At 36.7% G+C, this 18,201-nt stretch overlaps 2 protein-coding genes across 3 annotated transcripts in view; one reads left to right on the forward strand and one right to left on the reverse strand.

The window, feature by feature from the left end:
- LOC136836675 (ankyrin-3-like) overlaps positions 1 to 18,201 on the forward strand; it is a 264,679-nt gene that overhangs the window by 55,132 nt on the left and 191,346 nt on the right. The window lies entirely within an intron of this gene.
- Positions 1 to 18,201, reverse strand: part of LOC136836679 (ras-related and estrogen-regulated growth inhibitor) — a 137,912-nt gene that overhangs the window by 41,178 nt on the left and 78,533 nt on the right. For both annotated transcript variants that reach the window (XM_067101153.1, XM_067101155.1), the window contains one exon: positions 5,187 to 5,260. In XM_067101153.1, coding sequence (XP_066957254.1) covers positions 5,187 to 5,260 — 74 coding nt within the window. The remainder of the gene's footprint in view (positions 1 to 5,186; positions 5,261 to 18,201) is intronic.

Consider the following 18,201-nt stretch of genomic DNA (forward strand, 5'->3'; position numbering starts at 1 on the left):
CTTTTGTTTCATAAATGTTAATCGTATTTTCTCACATATCTTAAGGGCTTATTTTGTTGTCCCGTTTGTTTTGAAAAGCAATCACGTTTCCGTAAAACGCAGTGACTCGACCGACGGTTTGGTAGAGAAGCGGAGAGATTGGCCGAAATTCCTAATTACTACCCATCGGTGGGGCTCATAAATAATAGTTTTGAGTCCTTCTTTTGCTTTAAAAGTGATCCTGTGCTGATTGATGGTGTTTCTCATAGTATTTTTACTGCATTGCTTCTGTGGCTTGGTAATGCGATAAAATCCTCTCTCTCTCTCTCTCTCTCTCTCTCTCTCTCTCTCTCTCTCTCTCTCTCTCTCTCTCTCTCTCTCATTTCCTGCATCGTCGTATGCTGTCACTGTAAAATTCTGAGCCCTACAAATGACGATATTGGTTAAGTATTCGTTCCTGACATTCCTAAAGCCACTTTTTTAATGTCTCTCCCACCTCTAATTTATTTACCCCCTTTTGCGGAATCTCTCTCTCTCTCTCTCTCTCTCTCTCTCTCTCTCTCTCTCTCTCTCTCTCTCTCTCTCTCTCTTCACCTATATTGAAATGAAAGAAAAGCGAAACAAAATAGGCAAGATATAATTATGTATGCATACATTATATGCCTTCATAATTCACCTCACAGCGTCACAAACAAGAATTATCAGACCTGTTTGAGACCACGACTATGTAGGATGTGAGGTGGTCATTTCACTTTTTTAAAAACTGGATGTACTTTATAACTAACCGGTCACTATTTCATGAATATGTCCATTGATTAAAGTAAGTGTGTTTAACCAATCAGCTGCCTTTAAACATAATTACAATTGGTTACTTCTCTTAGTGGCTCATTGAGCTGAAGAAGCAGCAGAAGTCACTAGGTGCTATATGTCAGTTTTTAAGCATGGTATAATTGCGTGCACCCCAAGATACGAAGAGGTGAATGTCATTGCTACTTACATAAGATTTATGGTAGAGGAGAGTTGTCTCTCAATAGTTTTGTGAATTTGAAATGGACTCTCTGCAGTTATTAAGGGAATCATTTGTTTGTGAAGGAACACAGACATCATCAGTGTTACATGATTTAAAAATGTACATTAGTTCTAAGTATCACTTTTGGTGCAATCAAGGTCCGGAGAAGTAGAACATTATATATGTGCACTTTTAGCCGCAGGAATCTTATAAAAATCCACATCTCATTTTCTATTCAGTAATTACGTATTTCCGAAAGTTACAAAATTTAGAGCGAACATTGCTTGTGCTGATTTTAATTTTTATTTATTTCGCCAGTAAAATTCTTCGTCCGAGTATTAGACAATGTAATATTTTGTCGACTACGTTTAGGACTTGTTATTAAAATTACAATACCCTTTTTAACCTTGTCCCTTCTCTTTTGCTTTAAGTATTTGAACACCAGTACTGCACTTTACTTCTACTAATGCTTTTGCCCCCTCCCTAAATACAGAAGCCATCGCTATTTCGACAGACACCGATTGTTTGAATTTTTGGTTGATGGAGAACCATGGTGTTCCCGTTACTTCCTCTGAATCTTCGGCTCTGGTTGAGGTGGCAACCCATGTCTAATCTTGGGTCACCAATCTAGAAATTGACTGATCATCCTCGGAACAAGTAACTATTCTAGAAGTTTCCATGGCGTAACATGTCCTGGTGCCATTTGTGGGCACTGTCTGGCAGACAGTTTGCTCATCTTCAAGATGTCAATCAAAATAGTGTGCACTGGGTCATTATTGATAACCATGACCTTGGTTATTTGTTAAACCGGCTTACATGTAATTTAAACCCGTAGGATGAATGGGGGAAACTTGTTTGCCATTGGTTGATGTTTTTGGATATCGTCCAAGGGTCGTTTTGTGTCCTGTCTCTAGAATTCGGCAGCCCACTTATTAATGGTGAAATAGGAAGGGGACTCCTCACCAGATGCATTGACTATGTCCTCTTGGATTTCCTTGGGTGTCATGCCATCTTTTGCAGATACCTAATCATAGTAAAACCTTGATTTATGTTCGCTTTGAGATTTTGCTTGTACCTGTTAACTTTCAAAGGGATTCACTCTATGTGTAATAAATTCAGACAGTCGAGTTCAAGGTTGTCCTCATTTAGTTGGTTGTAGAAATGTAATTACACCAAAGAAGTTTTAGTTACTGCTCTTTCTAGGTTAAGCCGAGAACGTTTTGAATACCCGCTTAATTTGAGGTCACGGGCATATTTGTGCTTATACTTATTTTCCATCTAATATGCTAAAGAATTTTGGAACTCTTAGGTATTTTCAGGTTTATTATTATTATATTATAATTATTGTTAGCAGCAGCAGTAGAAGTAGCAGCACTATTAGTAATATTAATTGTTGTAGTAATGGCAGTATTAGCAGCAACAACAGAAACAACGATAGTCTAATTTTCTTTGGTATTCGGCAGCCAATTGTGATTAGCGTGATTCAGAACTGCTCCTTTATTTCAGTGCCAGATATCCCAAGGTACATGATCGCACATTTGTGGTTAATTAAAGGGGGCAGTTAACGGCGCCCTGTGGTTACAACAATAGCCCCTGGGGCCTAAAGGATGTCACCGCTGACGTTCGTGATATCCCATGTCAGTCACGATTCTGGCGAAAAAAGTTGCTGCCCTCAGCACAAGTGGTAGGGATTGCGTGGCTAGTAGAAGTCGCATACATCAGGCCAGAGGGACATTTGTTCGCCTTCATTTGTCATTTTCATTTTTTTTTCCTTTTTTTTACGTTTTATGATGAAGCGATGTTCTTCGAAATCGCTGATGATAAATTGCATCAATCTATTTAATACCCCAATAATCATCTGCCACCTTCGTTCAAGTCGACTTATGATCATGATATTGTGTTTATAAATTTTCCCGATATTTTTATTTTCAGCCATCCAGTTTCTTACTGTTGATTGACATCCCTGGCTATACCGAAAAATGTTTCAGCCAAAAAAATTATGTCTGTTTATATATTTAGAAAAGTAACAGATACTTTTTAACACTCACTCCCCCTTTTCTTATCTGTGCTGAGAAAACCTGACATTAATACTTGGTGTCTGATTTAGCGTTAAAGAGAACCAGGGCCTGACTCCTCAGGTGATATAAATTAGTGTAATCGCGCAGTGTCCAAAATAGCCAATAATGTATGAAACATTCATTATTAATTGGTGGAATTAGGTTACTAGCTTTTCCACATAACAGCATCGCTGTCAGCAACAGTAATAACAAGATCGAAAGTTCATTTTGACATCTATCATACTTTTCTTTGTCATCCTGTAAGTCCTACTGAAGTATGAAAAACAAAATGGAAAATTCTTTTGATAATTAAGAAGTTTTGTGTGTTGTGTAAATCTTGTTGAAGTAACTACGAAGAAAGACGGAAGAAAGGTATGAAAATGTACGAAATCACATTATTTCATAGTTTTCTCTCTGTTTATGACAGTTAGACCCTAGTGTCCCTTCAGATGTCTTCCATTTCTGACCATTTTTTTTCTTCACAATAACAGCTGTGAGAGCGGCAAACAACAATGTTAAAATAACATTTCGTCGTGGCTCCCCAATATTCACTGCAAAGCTTTTGCAACATCAAATGTACGAATGTAAGCCTACAAACACTCATACACACCCATTCTGCTAAATGTACGAGGCATATCTATATAATAATCTGCATGCTTCCATGTGCTGCACAGCGTGTTAGGATAGGGAGGCTGTAAAGTGTTTAAGCAAAATGTTTGTCTGGTGACAGGTGTTAGAAAGAGCTTGTCAATTTATAGATTTTTGGGTGAAGGCGAAGAGATGGAGTGGGAGTAAAAAATGGCTGCTTACACTTGAGCTTGAAGAGAAGTTTGCAGTGCAAGGCAAAACAGAGGGTAGCAAGGTAAATAGAAATAAATGGGTCAAGAAGGTAATGAGAATACTTGAATGTTGATGAAGGACTTTTAAATCTTGAGGAGAACCAGAGAGTTTAATTAAGAAGTTTTAAAAGGATGCATCATTATACAGACGGGGTGAACAATATATTATTATTATTATTATTATTATTATTATTATTATTCATAGTGTTTACAGACGCCTATAAAGCAACCAAGAAGGCGATAAACATGCAGAACAAGTTTCCACAGAATACAAGAAAACAGTATAAATGTATTTTTGTGTATAGATATATAGATAGATAGATAGAGATACTTACTTATACGAGATTTTCAGTAAAATATTTAATACATAAGTGAAGGCTGTATCACAAGTAAGCACAATAACTGCGCTTCAGTGCACCATTGAAAAAAAGGAAATCAATCTAAGACCGTGGAAATTTATGGTGTGGGCTATGGCATAATCCATGGCATGAGAACAATGTTTTATAGTTAACTGCCGACAGAGTTTCTTATCAAACAACACAATTGAAATACAAGGATGTTTAGACCCGAAAGGCCAGGCATGAATGATGAACAGCAGGTGGATGAATAACATATGCATGATGTAGAATTAGAGCGAAGATAAGCCATAGACTAAGCAGCAAGGAGGGCAGCAGGATTTTAACTGGATTTGTCAAAAACTCATCCTGTTGTGGCAAATACAATAGTAGCTTTCCAGGGCTTTTATTCACTCTTGCTTGACTGGTATTCGTGCAAAAAGAGGGGGATTATGGTGTAATCATAAATGGAAAACTATGTATAAAGGGAAGAGATGAAGACTGCAGATATTTGGGTAGAGGGTTTCCATAAATAAAAAAAGGGATCACCAAGTGTTATGGTGATAGATGCTTATAGAGAGAATGGGAGATAAGTGGTTGATAAATGGAATTTTGAATTGCATGTCTTGAAAATAAGGAAAAGGAGAGGAATTTTAAAAAATTGTTTATTGGTTATGAAAGAAATGTTACGGAGGGAATACTTTATACCACAAAGCAAAAGTACAAGCGAGATAGCAGTTAACGGGGCTTTTTGCAAGGCTGTTACAACATGCAGGTGACGATGGCAACTACAAAATGAATGAAACTGAGACGGTAGTGATTCATTTATTTCGGTAGTGTTAAGGTTTCATACCACGTCGAGAGCCTTCCTCGAATAATGATATGTAGTTAGCTTTTAGTTAGCATTCTGAGGAGTATATATGCTTTGCATTGTTCTCTGAAATGATATACTTGTACTTCGACTTACCTTATTACAGGTGTCTAGAATTTCGAATAATACTGGTTCATTATCGACCAGGATCTCGTTTCGGTATCTTTGTTCTGAAAGGACAAAAAAGACTTGTGTTAATAATTTGTTTTATATTTCAAAGGCCATTAACTTTGTTTATTATCTCTTTATCACAGAAAATCAGTTTCGTTGACATGCTGCATTTGATACAAATAATCGATATCAATTTAATACAGAAATTGTAAGAAAACGTGTTTTTCACGAAGTAATTCTTGCTACGTTTAATAACGCACAAATTCTTTTTTATATTTAATATGTGAGAGGTGCAGTGACGAAAGTGGCAACCACTTAATGCTGCAGCTGTCAATCACCTGAGAGAATTGAACTTCAGCTGTCAAGATGTGTGTGTATACATACACACACACACACACACACACATATATATATATATATATATATATATATATATATATATATATATATATATATATATATATATATATATATATATTAGTTTAGGAACACTGCAGAAGCATTCGAATGTGACAAGAGAAAGAGCATTTAGTCGAAGGTACCGAGAGAAAGGAAAGGGACTGAACGTGTGTAAAATAAAAAAAGCAAACACTCACGTACACACACACACACACACACACACCGCCCTCGTGTATGATTCAGACAGTGGGGTGGGGAGGGCAGTAGGAGGATGGCGACGATAGGTAAACGGAGAGACACCGTCTGGCACCCTGCATATGAACCGGCTAGAGGGAGGTGCCACGGTGCCACCGCCAGCTTCTTCTTCTTCTTCTTCTTCTTCTCGACCCTCGAGAAGAAGTCTCATCTCCACCTTCCCCCCCCCCCTTCCCCCAAGAAATTCCACTGTCTCATTTCTTATTGTGAATCGTTGGGGGGTTTATTTAAAGGGAGTTTTATCTTTTCCCTTGTTTGCCACCGTTAGGTTTATCTCTAAATTTGACGTTTGCTTCGGAACCACGTGCTTGTGATTTTTTTTTATTTGATTTGAGTTATTTTTATACACTTATATTAAGTATTTCGGGAACTTCTTTGAAAGCTTGTTGGACTAGTTTATGCACTTTCAAGGTTGTGTCTTATGAGTGGTTAGGAGTATTACTCTTGGTAGTCAGTTCATTGTATTTGAGACTTACTATTTGTTGTAAGTTTCCCGTTTATGTAATATATACTTGTTTGGGACTGATGTACCGTTTATGTGTATATTTGTGCCTATGTATGTTTCTACTTCAGGATGAAGTAAAATAAATATACGATGAGTATAATTTACCGAGAAGGAATTAAAAAGCTAGAAAAAATTGCCACAATAACCCCTTTACATTGTTGTTTCCTGTTTAGACTTGTGCTAATTCAGGAATGAATAATTACGAAAACAATAGTATATCAGTAGAAGATAAATCAAGTAGAATCTCCTCTGCTGTGGAGTTATGCAACTTCAGTTTTAGTGAGGATTTCTTTCTGTTTTTTTTTTTTCTAACTTAGCTCGGGTGTCATACCTTAACAGATCCAAAATAATTATCCGCCAGTTTCCGTCAGATGTTTTCAATCGACTTGTGATGAATTATTCAAATTAAAAGGTCTAAGATGCTGCTTGTGTACAAAACAGATACTGCTTGTTCGCCGTTTCATAAAGGATAATTTTTTAATTTAGACCATTAACCTGTGCTTGCAGAAGTCACTTTAAATAGAGCCACGTGCCATCTTAATTTAGGTATGACATCTATTTTGACAATTAAATGGCATATGCACACAAGGAATGAAAGATCGTTATTTTACTGTCTCGTCAAAGTCATTTTTAGCACTAAAGCTTTTATTTTTGCGTAAATTCGATATGTGGACACTTGAGAGTGCTCACACAGAAATACATATGCATACGTAAAAGTAGTAGCCGTACAGGTATCTTGGTAAATAATCAGTATTTATTCGATCTTTACTTTGAAAACAAAGGGCTAAGTGACAATTGTCCAACACTGCTGCTGTGGCGTCGACTATGCGAAGTCCAACAGAGAGGAGAAGAAGAAGACTATGTCTTCAGCCTTGACAATGACAGGAGAATTAGTTTAAAGCTTAAATGAATGTGATGCGATCAATCCTTTGGCGACAGAAGTCGCCAATGGCTGGGCTTTGTTATTTGTGAATATCTTATCCAGTTCTGCCAGACTAGAAATGGTGGGGAGCTGCTGCTCTTATTCACTGTAGATGGTTTTGTATTTTTTCACTAGAAATATTTTGATTTCGATCTTCGCATTTATAGATGAAGATAAATACATAGTGTTGCGCAAACGACGGTCACAAGGGATGGCTTAGTCTGAGAATTTTGTACAGAAAGTGAGGGGTCTAACCAGATGTTTTTCCTCCGCTTTCTGCAGAAAAACCTCTTAGTTATCAACTTGTTTTACCTATTCTCGTTTTGGTCTTATTTATGAGTTGTACTAACGCTAATAGTTCTTTTAATATATGTATTAATATATGGTTTTTGTGTCTGGATACAGCAGTATTAAAATATGTTCGTATCCGGTCTTGGAAGGCCTTTGAGTGTGAATTTCTTTCCTAGTGATTTATTAGTTCATCTTTATGAACATTGATGGTGTAGATTAACATAAAGTACTTCCTGTTGCAAGAAGTTTAAAATTTTGTCTCCTTCCTAACAAATGCTGCGTACTTCCTCCTTAACATGGCTGTACAGAAAACGTTTTCTTAAATGACTGATACAGTCATGTCTTTTCGCCTGACATGACCCCATCCTTGTCTTCCGTTTTTATGATAATATATTATTCTTATTTATATTATTCTTATTTCCATCTGGCTTTATTGAAAGATTTTATTGAAGAGAATTCGTGTCCTCTCTTGACGTGAATCTGTGGTCTTTGCTATTGTGATTTAATTGAGCACATTCCACTAATCTCATTACTGATAGAATTCAGATTAAGTACATTAGTTTATATTCTGACTGATAAACCTTTCCTTTCCAATTAATTATGTTGCCCAACTTTCATACCATAGCTAGTTAAAATTTACACGATTTTTTAAAAAAAGCAACTGACAGTCAAGAAATCAAGGTTTAGATTTCGACACGAGGCATAGAATAATATTTATGTAAAATTGTAACTTTTCTAAACCGTTGTGGCCTGATTCTTCTGTGATTTTAATTTTTAAAATGCCTATAACTTTCCTATTTTATGACTGCCTCCCCTTTTACCATACCCGGTAAGCTCTACTAAATTTCAATTACATTTCTTTGCGAAGAAATGAATTCATTTGAGCCTAATATACTAAGTCCTCAACATTTGTATCGCTTTCTCGTACACCAGCAACATTGTAATACCAGTGTTTCAAACATCACAGACTTCATCGGTCTGAACAAAGATGTTCATAAAACAAAAATAAAGCTCTCGCAATCTGTAACGTACGGGATGATGAGGTACGTTTTTGACAGGAGTCGTGGAGAATTCCTGCAAAGTACGAATTGACTCGGTTGTCTTTCTTGTCGACCCTGCCGATCTCAGGATAGTGAGCTATGAATTCACAGCTGATTCACAGGTAATAAACGTATGTCATCTCATTAAGAGAGATTTATTCCGCATGTTTTATTGGGGTTCACCGTAATTTACTGAAGATGTGGTGACAGCGGTAATGCTTGTTCTCTGTAATATAGCCCATTGCCAACGTATCATGAGTTCTGCGGAAAATTCATTGCATTTCATCTAAACTGGGCAACAGGAGAATCCATTTTTCATTATGAATGGGCACATTCGTCGTCTCGTTCGTGTTGTTGGACATGGAGGGCTTTGGAGTGCAAATCTTTGTAGAGTCCTGTAAAGAACTGCATTTTTAACTCGTTGAAGTTTAATTCATTTAGTATAAATACAAACACCTGCTGGCATACATCTTCTGTTTACATGTGCAGTGTATACATATATTATATATATATATATATATATATATATATATATATATATATATATATATATATATATATATATATATATATATGTATATGTATATATATATATATACAGTATATTATATATATATATATATATATATATATATATATATATATATATATATATATATATATATTCATATTATAATGTGTGCATGTTCATCTTACTGAAAATTAAGCCATTTCCCGTAACAGGGGATATTTTCTGAGAAAAGCTTAAAAAAAAAGCCACTCCCACAATACGTACATTAATTTCTGGCTCGCAGAAGAACCCTCTGTGTAGAAAACCTCCATAGCAACAGCATCTTCATACCCCTACACAGAAGATTCACTAACAGCGTCCCGAAACAGCCTAACACTGCTTATAATTCGCCACTATCTTGCACTTGCTCTCTTTCCTCCTGGATGCTGAGCCCCTCCTTTCCATTACCTCATTCTACCTGTCCATCCCTTTTTAGGCCTTCCTCGCTCCTCTAAACATCTCCTGAATTGTATACTCTTTTCATCAGTCTATCGCCCTCCATTCTTTCTGTTTGACTGAACCGTCTCAAAACTTTCTGATCCATCCTTTCAGTCACTTTTCTTCGTTTTTAACGTGCTTTTTTCCCATTTTTATATGGGGTAAGCACGATGCCTTCTTTTGAAGGACTTTGATTTGGCGGTGGGGTAGGCCGTAGCCTCGATCGGCTGCCCTGCCTGACATCGCTTAGACCCAGGTAGCGAATGTGTACATGTTACCAAATCCCCAGCTCCCTTTCTCCCAGCAGCGAGGAGAACTGGGCGGGTAGGTCGACAGTTCGAGAGGTGTGAGGTGTCTGTTATGTTTTTAGAAGATGTTGGAGTGGCTTTGTTTATGTGTGTATTATTCTGTAACACCCATTTGCTTTCAGCAAACCTATCCGTTGATTACATACATAATCCCGGGGTGTCTATCTAACTCTTTTTCTGCTGTAAGTTACACAAATTCAGTAAAGACATGAGCCAATTAAGTTTAGTTCTTTAGTATATATACACTATGTAAAGTTTCATATATTCTGAAAGCTCTTCGTTGGGAGAGTTGGTAGAGCTGTGGACTAGCACTCTCTAGGCAAGAGTTCGAGTCTCCGGCTGGCTGATGAAGAGTTAGAGGAATTTATTTCTGGTGATAGAAGTTAATTTCTCGCTACAATGTGGTTCGGATTCCACAATAAGCTGTAGGTCCCGTTGCTAAATATCCAGTTGGTTCTTAGCCACGTAAATAAGTCTAATCCTTCGGGCCAGCCCTAGGAGAGCTGTTAATCAGCTCAGTGGTCTGGTAAAACTAAGGTATATTTTTCATGTATTCTGAGGAAGTTTTTCAGGCCAATGAGCACAGGAGTTATTTCATTTACATTAGAGTCAATTTATATCATCATTGTAAAGAAACGTGCTTTTTATTGATTCTAAACGACGTCCTCAAAGTAATATACAGGAACATGATTTGCTCTAAGACACAGCATTTTGACACTGAATGGCCATCTGGGTCCTTGTGCCTTGGCTTTGACCAGAAATATTATCCATCCATCCTGTCCCCGTGTTCAACCGATGCTTATCTACGTAACCCCTTGATTGCATTGTAAATTATTGAACAGTGTAGCTGCACATGAACTGTTACTTCTTTTTGTTATATATATATATATATATATATATATATATATATATATATATATATATATATATATATATATATATATATATATATCATGCTCCTTTCCTGATGTATAATTCAGCTTTTAGCATCCATAAACTTACTCACTATGACAAGATTCACCTACCCTTAAAGACCTATTTATGTAAATTATGTATTTATGCACGCGTGTCCTTCATGGTTGTAAGTTGATGAGTATAAAGCTTTACTTGGTGAAGTAAAAAATTGCACCCTTCATCACCCAAACTTCTTTTTGTACCTCTTGTATACGAGTATTTTAACATTTGTCAATTGGGAAAAAGAACTAGTTAGTTTGTGTATGTGGTCTTGGAAGTTGTTCAGCAACTTGAACTTTCTCTTTAACCATATCACCAGCTCATACCCTTATTTTTAAGGCTATGGGTAAATGCATGGGTGGAGAGCAATAAAGTTGCCATGAGTTTGGCTACATTTATATGTAAAAGCCAGCTATAACCCCTCCTCCCCCGCATGCACGCACGCGCGCGCACACACACACACACACACACACACACACACACACACACACACACACACACACACACACACACACAAGCTTCGCAGTTTCCCTTTGCCCTTTATGGGCACGAGCTCTTTCTTCTTGTTAGTTAATATATGCACCTTACAAAAGTGTCCCATAGTAACTCTCATCAAAGCTTAGGTTGCATTCGAATAACCAAGAGCCCTGGTGACAGGCTTTGTTCTGAATTACAGAAAGTGGAGGAAGGGAAGAAAATTTGTAGGACCTCTAACAAGTTTTTGAAAACTGCAAGTTGCAAACCCTTCACACGCAGCTATTTCTTTTGATCAGATCTAAAGTTTGTTTATAGGAGTATCTGTACGTGTGAGTATAGGTGGGTACAAATTCTTGATTTTCTTTGATGAGTGACACTTTGGAGTGCAAGTGATGATTCAACTAACAGGGGATGGCTCCAGAAATCAGGGAAGAATAAAACAGTGTCCACTGCCGCTACTTTCGTGCTTTGGGCTATTAAACTGAGGATGAACTCCTTTGCAGAAAACTTTCCATGGCACTAGTTGCGTCATACACATACACATGAGGCTTATTATCAGCATGTCAAATAACCTTAGAGAGACACTTCACCATTCATCTGTCTTACATTCATGCACTTACTTCTTGGATATTAAAATAAGGTTTTTCTTATCTCATAAGCTATGAGATATGATATGTCATAGCTTATTCTTCTCTTTTTTAGCCTTTCTTACATCGCATACTAAATAAATAGTTCATGTAAGCAGCCTCAGCCTTTTTTCTTTCATTCATATTTAAATTTCCACTTTTCACTTCCGGAAAGACCTGCCTCAATACAGTAACATCTACAGACATTCCAACTGAGGCCTCTATAGACACCCCTATTTGGTTCAAAGTTTTAGTATCAACCATGTTACCTTTCTTTGACACGGGTCATCTCTGATGTGGCAATCTTAATTTACATTTACCCACATATTCCCATAAAAATCATTTGCCTCCATTCTTCCAGCAGCGATATTAACATTCACTGGTTTATCTACCTGGTTTCCATTGATCCATATCTTTATTCTTGCTTACCTTCACTTTAGGTTTTCCTCTTCTACAAAGACTTTCAAATTCATCCACTGGTGTCTGAAGTTTCCCTCTGCTATTCACAGTCATCTTTATATCAGTTAGAAACATCAGCTATTCCACACTCCATTCATGACCCATTTTCTTATCTCACAACTTTGCACCCACTTCCAAGGTCCTTTCACTGACTTATTACGTTAATCCTCCCATAAAGATAATAATTGATTATGGTGACATAAAACACCTATTTCTCAGACCCAAGTGTATGACAGACCAATCTAGCAAAGCCTTCACTTCCATTATAAAAAGCCTTAATCGTTGTAAATAAATCTCCTTTTACATTATTCATAGTAAACACTTGATCCACACACGCCTTCCTTTACTAACCTACCTAACGCTTTCCTCTGTATACTGAGTATGTTTCTGGGTCACCTGTTATCGTCACCATACATAAGGGAACAAATACCCCTGTCGCCCATTCGTTTGGGTCTTTTCCCTCAATCAAACAAACTTAACTCAGTAAGGTCAGCCACCCAATAACTCATTAACGACGACCATACTTCAGCATTGCTCTTAGAATCTTGCCAACTTCTGGTGTCTTTTCATTCTTCAACCTCTTAACCCTTCGAGTCACTTATCACTCATTGATGAATCCTCTGGTGTCCAATCCCACAGTCATTTATGGTGTTTTAACTTGTCATCTTAGGCATTGCCAGCTTGACATTTTGACCTCGTTTTGTTTCTTTTTCCACAAATCACAATAAAGTACAAGTAGTCTTTAACCATACCTCATGATCCTATCCTATATGATACTGTCACTTCCTTCATTTCAATCACATTCCTAGATACATTTATAGCTGCATTTTCAACTCTCACTTCAGGTAAAACTTGAATTAGCTTGTTCTTTGTCCTCCACACACACACACACACATATATATATACATATATGTATGTGTGCATATATACATAGAAATACATGTATGCACACGTGCTCACAGTCACACAGACAATATATATACATGTATTTCTTCTTCTCTCTCGTTACTCTTGTGGTTTTATTTTTAATTTTTTAAGATACTGACGATATATAATGTGATGGTGAAAGTAAATTATAAAGTGGAAAGATATTTTTCATATTTACTTTTAGGTTGCTCGTAGGTATTTCTCACTATTGCTATGAAAGTCTTTTTACGAAGATGATAATAAGACGATGTTGTACTTTTCTTCGCTTCAGTTATTGTTGTTTAGTACTCCATTTATTATATTTTATTTTGTTCTATTTATTGTTTACAGTAATTTTAATGAAACATGGTAGGTACGTACCATGCGGGTTAGTGGCTATTTTTCCATAATGATTTTCACCGTTACCTGTTTTTCAAAGTCAACAAGGTCATTTATTTTCTAATAGTTAGAGGCCTCTGGTCTTCAAAATTTAACACTGCGTCAAAGGTGTTATTTCAGGTGCTTTTGACATTGACTACTTTTCCTCGTCACCCTTCATTTTAAAGGTCAGTATTGATTTCTTCTGCTTTTGGGGAATCATGATAGGTAGGTACCATGAGAGGTTATCAGTGTTTTCCCTAAATATTTTATTACCTCATCCTATTTTGCCCTAATTTTGATGAAACTTGGTTGGGTAATGGGAAGTTAATGATTCCTTTTTTAGAATATTTTACCCTGATCCACTTTTCAAGGCCTTAGGTCAATTTAAAGGGCAAAATTTTATTTTCCAACATTTATTTTTTCTTTGATGTTGATAAAGTGTGGTACTTAGGTACTTGGAGATGGTTATTATTTGACCCAAGTATTCTATATTTGACCTTTTATAACATGGAAAGTCAACATTTGATGTTATAGTAGAATTGAATAGTAGAATTAATGAAGCTTAGTTGTATTTAATTTTGTGGCTGAATTTATTTTGTGACCTGTAACTCTCTCATACATCCCCAAACATTTATCCATTTTATTCGCAATTAAATGTTTTCAAAATATCCCTCCACTTGGAATGTGCGGATGAGACTTACTGGCATCTGATTTAAAATATGGCCTGTTAGCCTGAACCAGTAATAGAAAAAGACTTCATGCTTCATAGCAGATTTATACGATGTGTAAATATAGTTCAAAAGCAACTCTGCAACGTCAAGCAGTAACTGTCTTAGAAGAATTTATGAAATCCCTAATGCCTGGGAAGTTATGCTTCAAGTAGGGCATCATTTATAGTTACCCTTGGGAGATAATCAACTCCGCTCGCTCCGATCCTGACTAAAGGCTATTTTAAGATAAACAACAATGAACAGTGGAGACCCGGTGATAGACAGGGCGATCGCTGAACCATATTACCTTCAAGTGCGCATGAAAGAAATGAGAGAAAATGTAAGTATTCTGGAAGATTAACATATGGGTCGTTAAGATATTGAAAGGTAGAAGCAATTTTGTAAGTTGACTTTGAGGTAAGGGAGAAAGGCAGAATTCAAGGAGCCGTCGTAAAAAGTGTGATATATATTGAAAAGTAAGAGAGAGAGAGAGAGAGAGAGAGAGAGAGAGAGAGAGAGAGAGAGAGAGAGAGAGAGAGAGAGAGAGTAAAGGTATAAATGACAGGATATAAAAAACATGATGTATATTGAAAAGGAAGAGAGAGAAAGAGAGAATAAAGACATGGATGATAGGATATAAAAACATGATGTATATTGAAAAGTAAGAGAGAAAGAGAGAGAGTAATGGCATAAATGACAGGATAGAAAAACATGATGTATACTGAAAAATAAAAGAGAGAGAGAGAGAGAGAGAGGCATAAAGGAAACGATGTAAAAAGCATGATGTATACTGAAAGTAAATAGAGAGAGAAAAGGCCAAATAATCCAGATAAGCAGTAAAAGGTAGAACTGTTTCATTAATTAACAACAGAGTAAAAATGAAGTAAAGTCATTAGAAGTGAAGTGGACCTCCCAAATAAGGCACCGTTGCACTAACTTATTGTGCTCTTGGAAAGCCACACATATCGCATTGCCCCACTTTGCTGCATTTTATCGCCACCGAGCATTGCCAATCCCTGTAACAGAAGTCATGAGGTAGAGGTACGTTACGTACCTCTGAGTGAACACAGTGTGTCTGTTGATGAAAGACCTCAATAGAGGTCGCGCCCGCCTCCCTGTGACGTGACGTGCGACATTTCTCCTTTGGGTTTCGTCATGATTTCATGTGCGAGGTGATTGAGAGAGGCTGCAACAACATCTTTGTTGTAAGACTCTCTCTCTCTCTCTCTCTCTCTCTCTCTCTCTCTCTCTCATGTGCAGAAAGTGTTTACGCCTTTTTGCTGTATTTGTTAGTGTATCGTAGAAAAACTGTTTTAAAGAGCAAAGTATTTAATTGTAAAATATATACAGTACTTATTTTTTTAAAGCCCCATTTGAATTTATTTTTTCCTGCATTCCTGCTTGTTTTTTTTCGACGTAGTATCTGTATTATTTGTTTTACGCCTGAATTTAGTTTTATATATAAACAAAAGGGTAACGTACTTCCTTTTTCATACCAACTTAACCCTAATGGCTCGACCATTAATATCTTATCAACGCTGTAATATTATTCTTTCAAACTTTCCATGAATTCATAGTCAGCTAATTCAGCCGCAATCCTCTTTCCGGACTGGATCAAGGTCTTCCTTTTGTTTCATTTCCTATACTTTTCAAGAGTTGGTGTCTTCTTTTTTTGAGAAACTTTCCATCTTGCGACCTTTTCATGGATACATAATCATCGTTTCCCGCCACATTTCCTCTTTTAAACCCTCTATGGATCTGTGTCTTCCTTTTCAGTAAGTTCCCGAAGATATATAGGCTTCCTTTTCTTCAGTACCCTTTCTTCTTCCAAACGTTCCTTAGGTGTTTGTCTGCCTTCTCAGCAAGTGAGTCATGTTTTCCATCCTCCTTTCTTCTTTTTCCTAGGATCCACGACTTCCTGTTCAAGAACCTCTCTTTAAACCTTCGGAAAAATTGTTAACGTAATAATGTCTTCAAAGTAATATAAATCAGTATTATAAGCTTGATGTTGAATGTTTTACCTATTATGGTAAATGAATTTATAAATTTAAAATTTTGCAGCATAGTAATTTTCAAATTGTTTTGCTGTTGATTGCTGAACGAATTCTGTACCTGTGTCCAATCGTTCGAGTACGTTAAGGCCAGACAGCCGAACAAGCTAGGTACAAAGAACTTGAAAACTTAATCTGACTGTGTTCGCCTGGGAAGTATCATTTGAGTGCACCAGTTTGGCCACTAAATTTTGGCTTTTTCAGCATTGAGGAATGGCTAGAATTTTCTTTTAATTTTGTTCACTTCATTCTCAATTTCTGCAGATAGTCTTTTCTTAACCCCGACCTGTAGAAGGATTTTGTCGTACTCTTTCTGCGAAGGGGCCGTAACTGTTGTTGTTGCTGATGCTAGAATATGTATTTATCAGTTGATAGCAAACTCATTTAATAGCAAATACTAAGTGCAGAAAAGTACAAAAGAGAGAGAGAGAGAGAGAGAGAGAGAGAGAGAGAGAGAGAGAGAGAGAGGTGGGGGAACAATGTGGATTAGAAGCATTTCGTGTCATTATTATAATGCTGCAATGACCACTTAAATGTAGTGATAGGAAGAAAACAAGAATAGGATATCAAAAAAGGAAATCATCAGATGTAATCTTTTGGCATCTGAGACACCACATTTGCTTGAGTACCCACCACCATCAACTTTCAAAGCAAATATTCAAATTGTAAGACATTAGACTTGAGGAGTTTAACTAGAGTGAGGCCAAAACTATTCAGAGCTGGAGATGCTTTTTTTTTTTTATTATTACCAACAAAGCTACTTCGCAGCAAACCTGACTGACGAGTTGCCGCAAGTACATTAATAGTTTTCATGCCTTGAGAAGTGGCAATGGTTTGAGATATAGATATCAGTACTCCAAGGCAGAGAAACATCTGTGTAAGAGCTGTGATCCATGGGAGGAAACACCCCCTCAGTGGCAAAACGGCTTCTTCATCAGAGGCTGATGACAACCTGTAGTATGTCGGGAAAGGAAAATAATAGCTTTCCTGCCAATCTACGTGTTGTGTAAGTCGCCAAATAGCCAGGGCATGGGATTTGCATCACCATACCCTATACTGATATCGCAAAAAATGGGGGAGAGGGTTGGTGATAAAATACTGAGTCAAGAAGTTTGGAATGTGCGTGGTTGAGGTGCATAAGAGAAAAATTGTATGGTAGTTGTTTTGATTAAAGGGAATAAAGCTAAATGTTCTGACACTAAGTGAGACAAAGGTGCAAAGGCTTCATATGCTGGAATATGAAGGACAAAGAGAGGTTATGTTTGAGGAAACTGGCAGATCTGGTGTTTATGTCAGGAAGACATGGATAAAAGATCTAATGTGATAATTCGAGGATTGTGTGCGTAAGAATATGAGAGAATGGTTGTCAGGTTGTTTAAATGTATAGACAAATGACAAAGAAAAAATGAGGTGTAATTTTTAGGTTTGAAATTAGTGGAGGAAATGAGAATGGACCATGTTAGGGAAAGGGGATTGAATTTTGGAAATGTCTGTTTTCCAAAGAAGAATTTTATAATCATATTTTAGAAAAATGTTGGAGAAAAGTTATTTAGATTTTGTTTTTGTACAGAGTAGATGGAGAAGTAAATCAGTAGACTAGTGGTGAGAAGAGGAGTGACTTGATGTATATCTGATTATTATTATTTGGTGGACGTTAAGATAGAAGTTCAAGAGGGAGAGGAAGAGATGAAATATGGCTTTATTTGTAATTAAAATAGCAGAATTTGA

Source organism: Macrobrachium rosenbergii, chromosome 56, assembly GCF_040412425.1.
Source record: "Macrobrachium rosenbergii isolate ZJJX-2024 chromosome 56, ASM4041242v1, whole genome shotgun sequence".
Classification (NCBI taxonomy): domain Eukaryota; kingdom Metazoa; phylum Arthropoda; class Malacostraca; order Decapoda; family Palaemonidae; genus Macrobrachium; species Macrobrachium rosenbergii.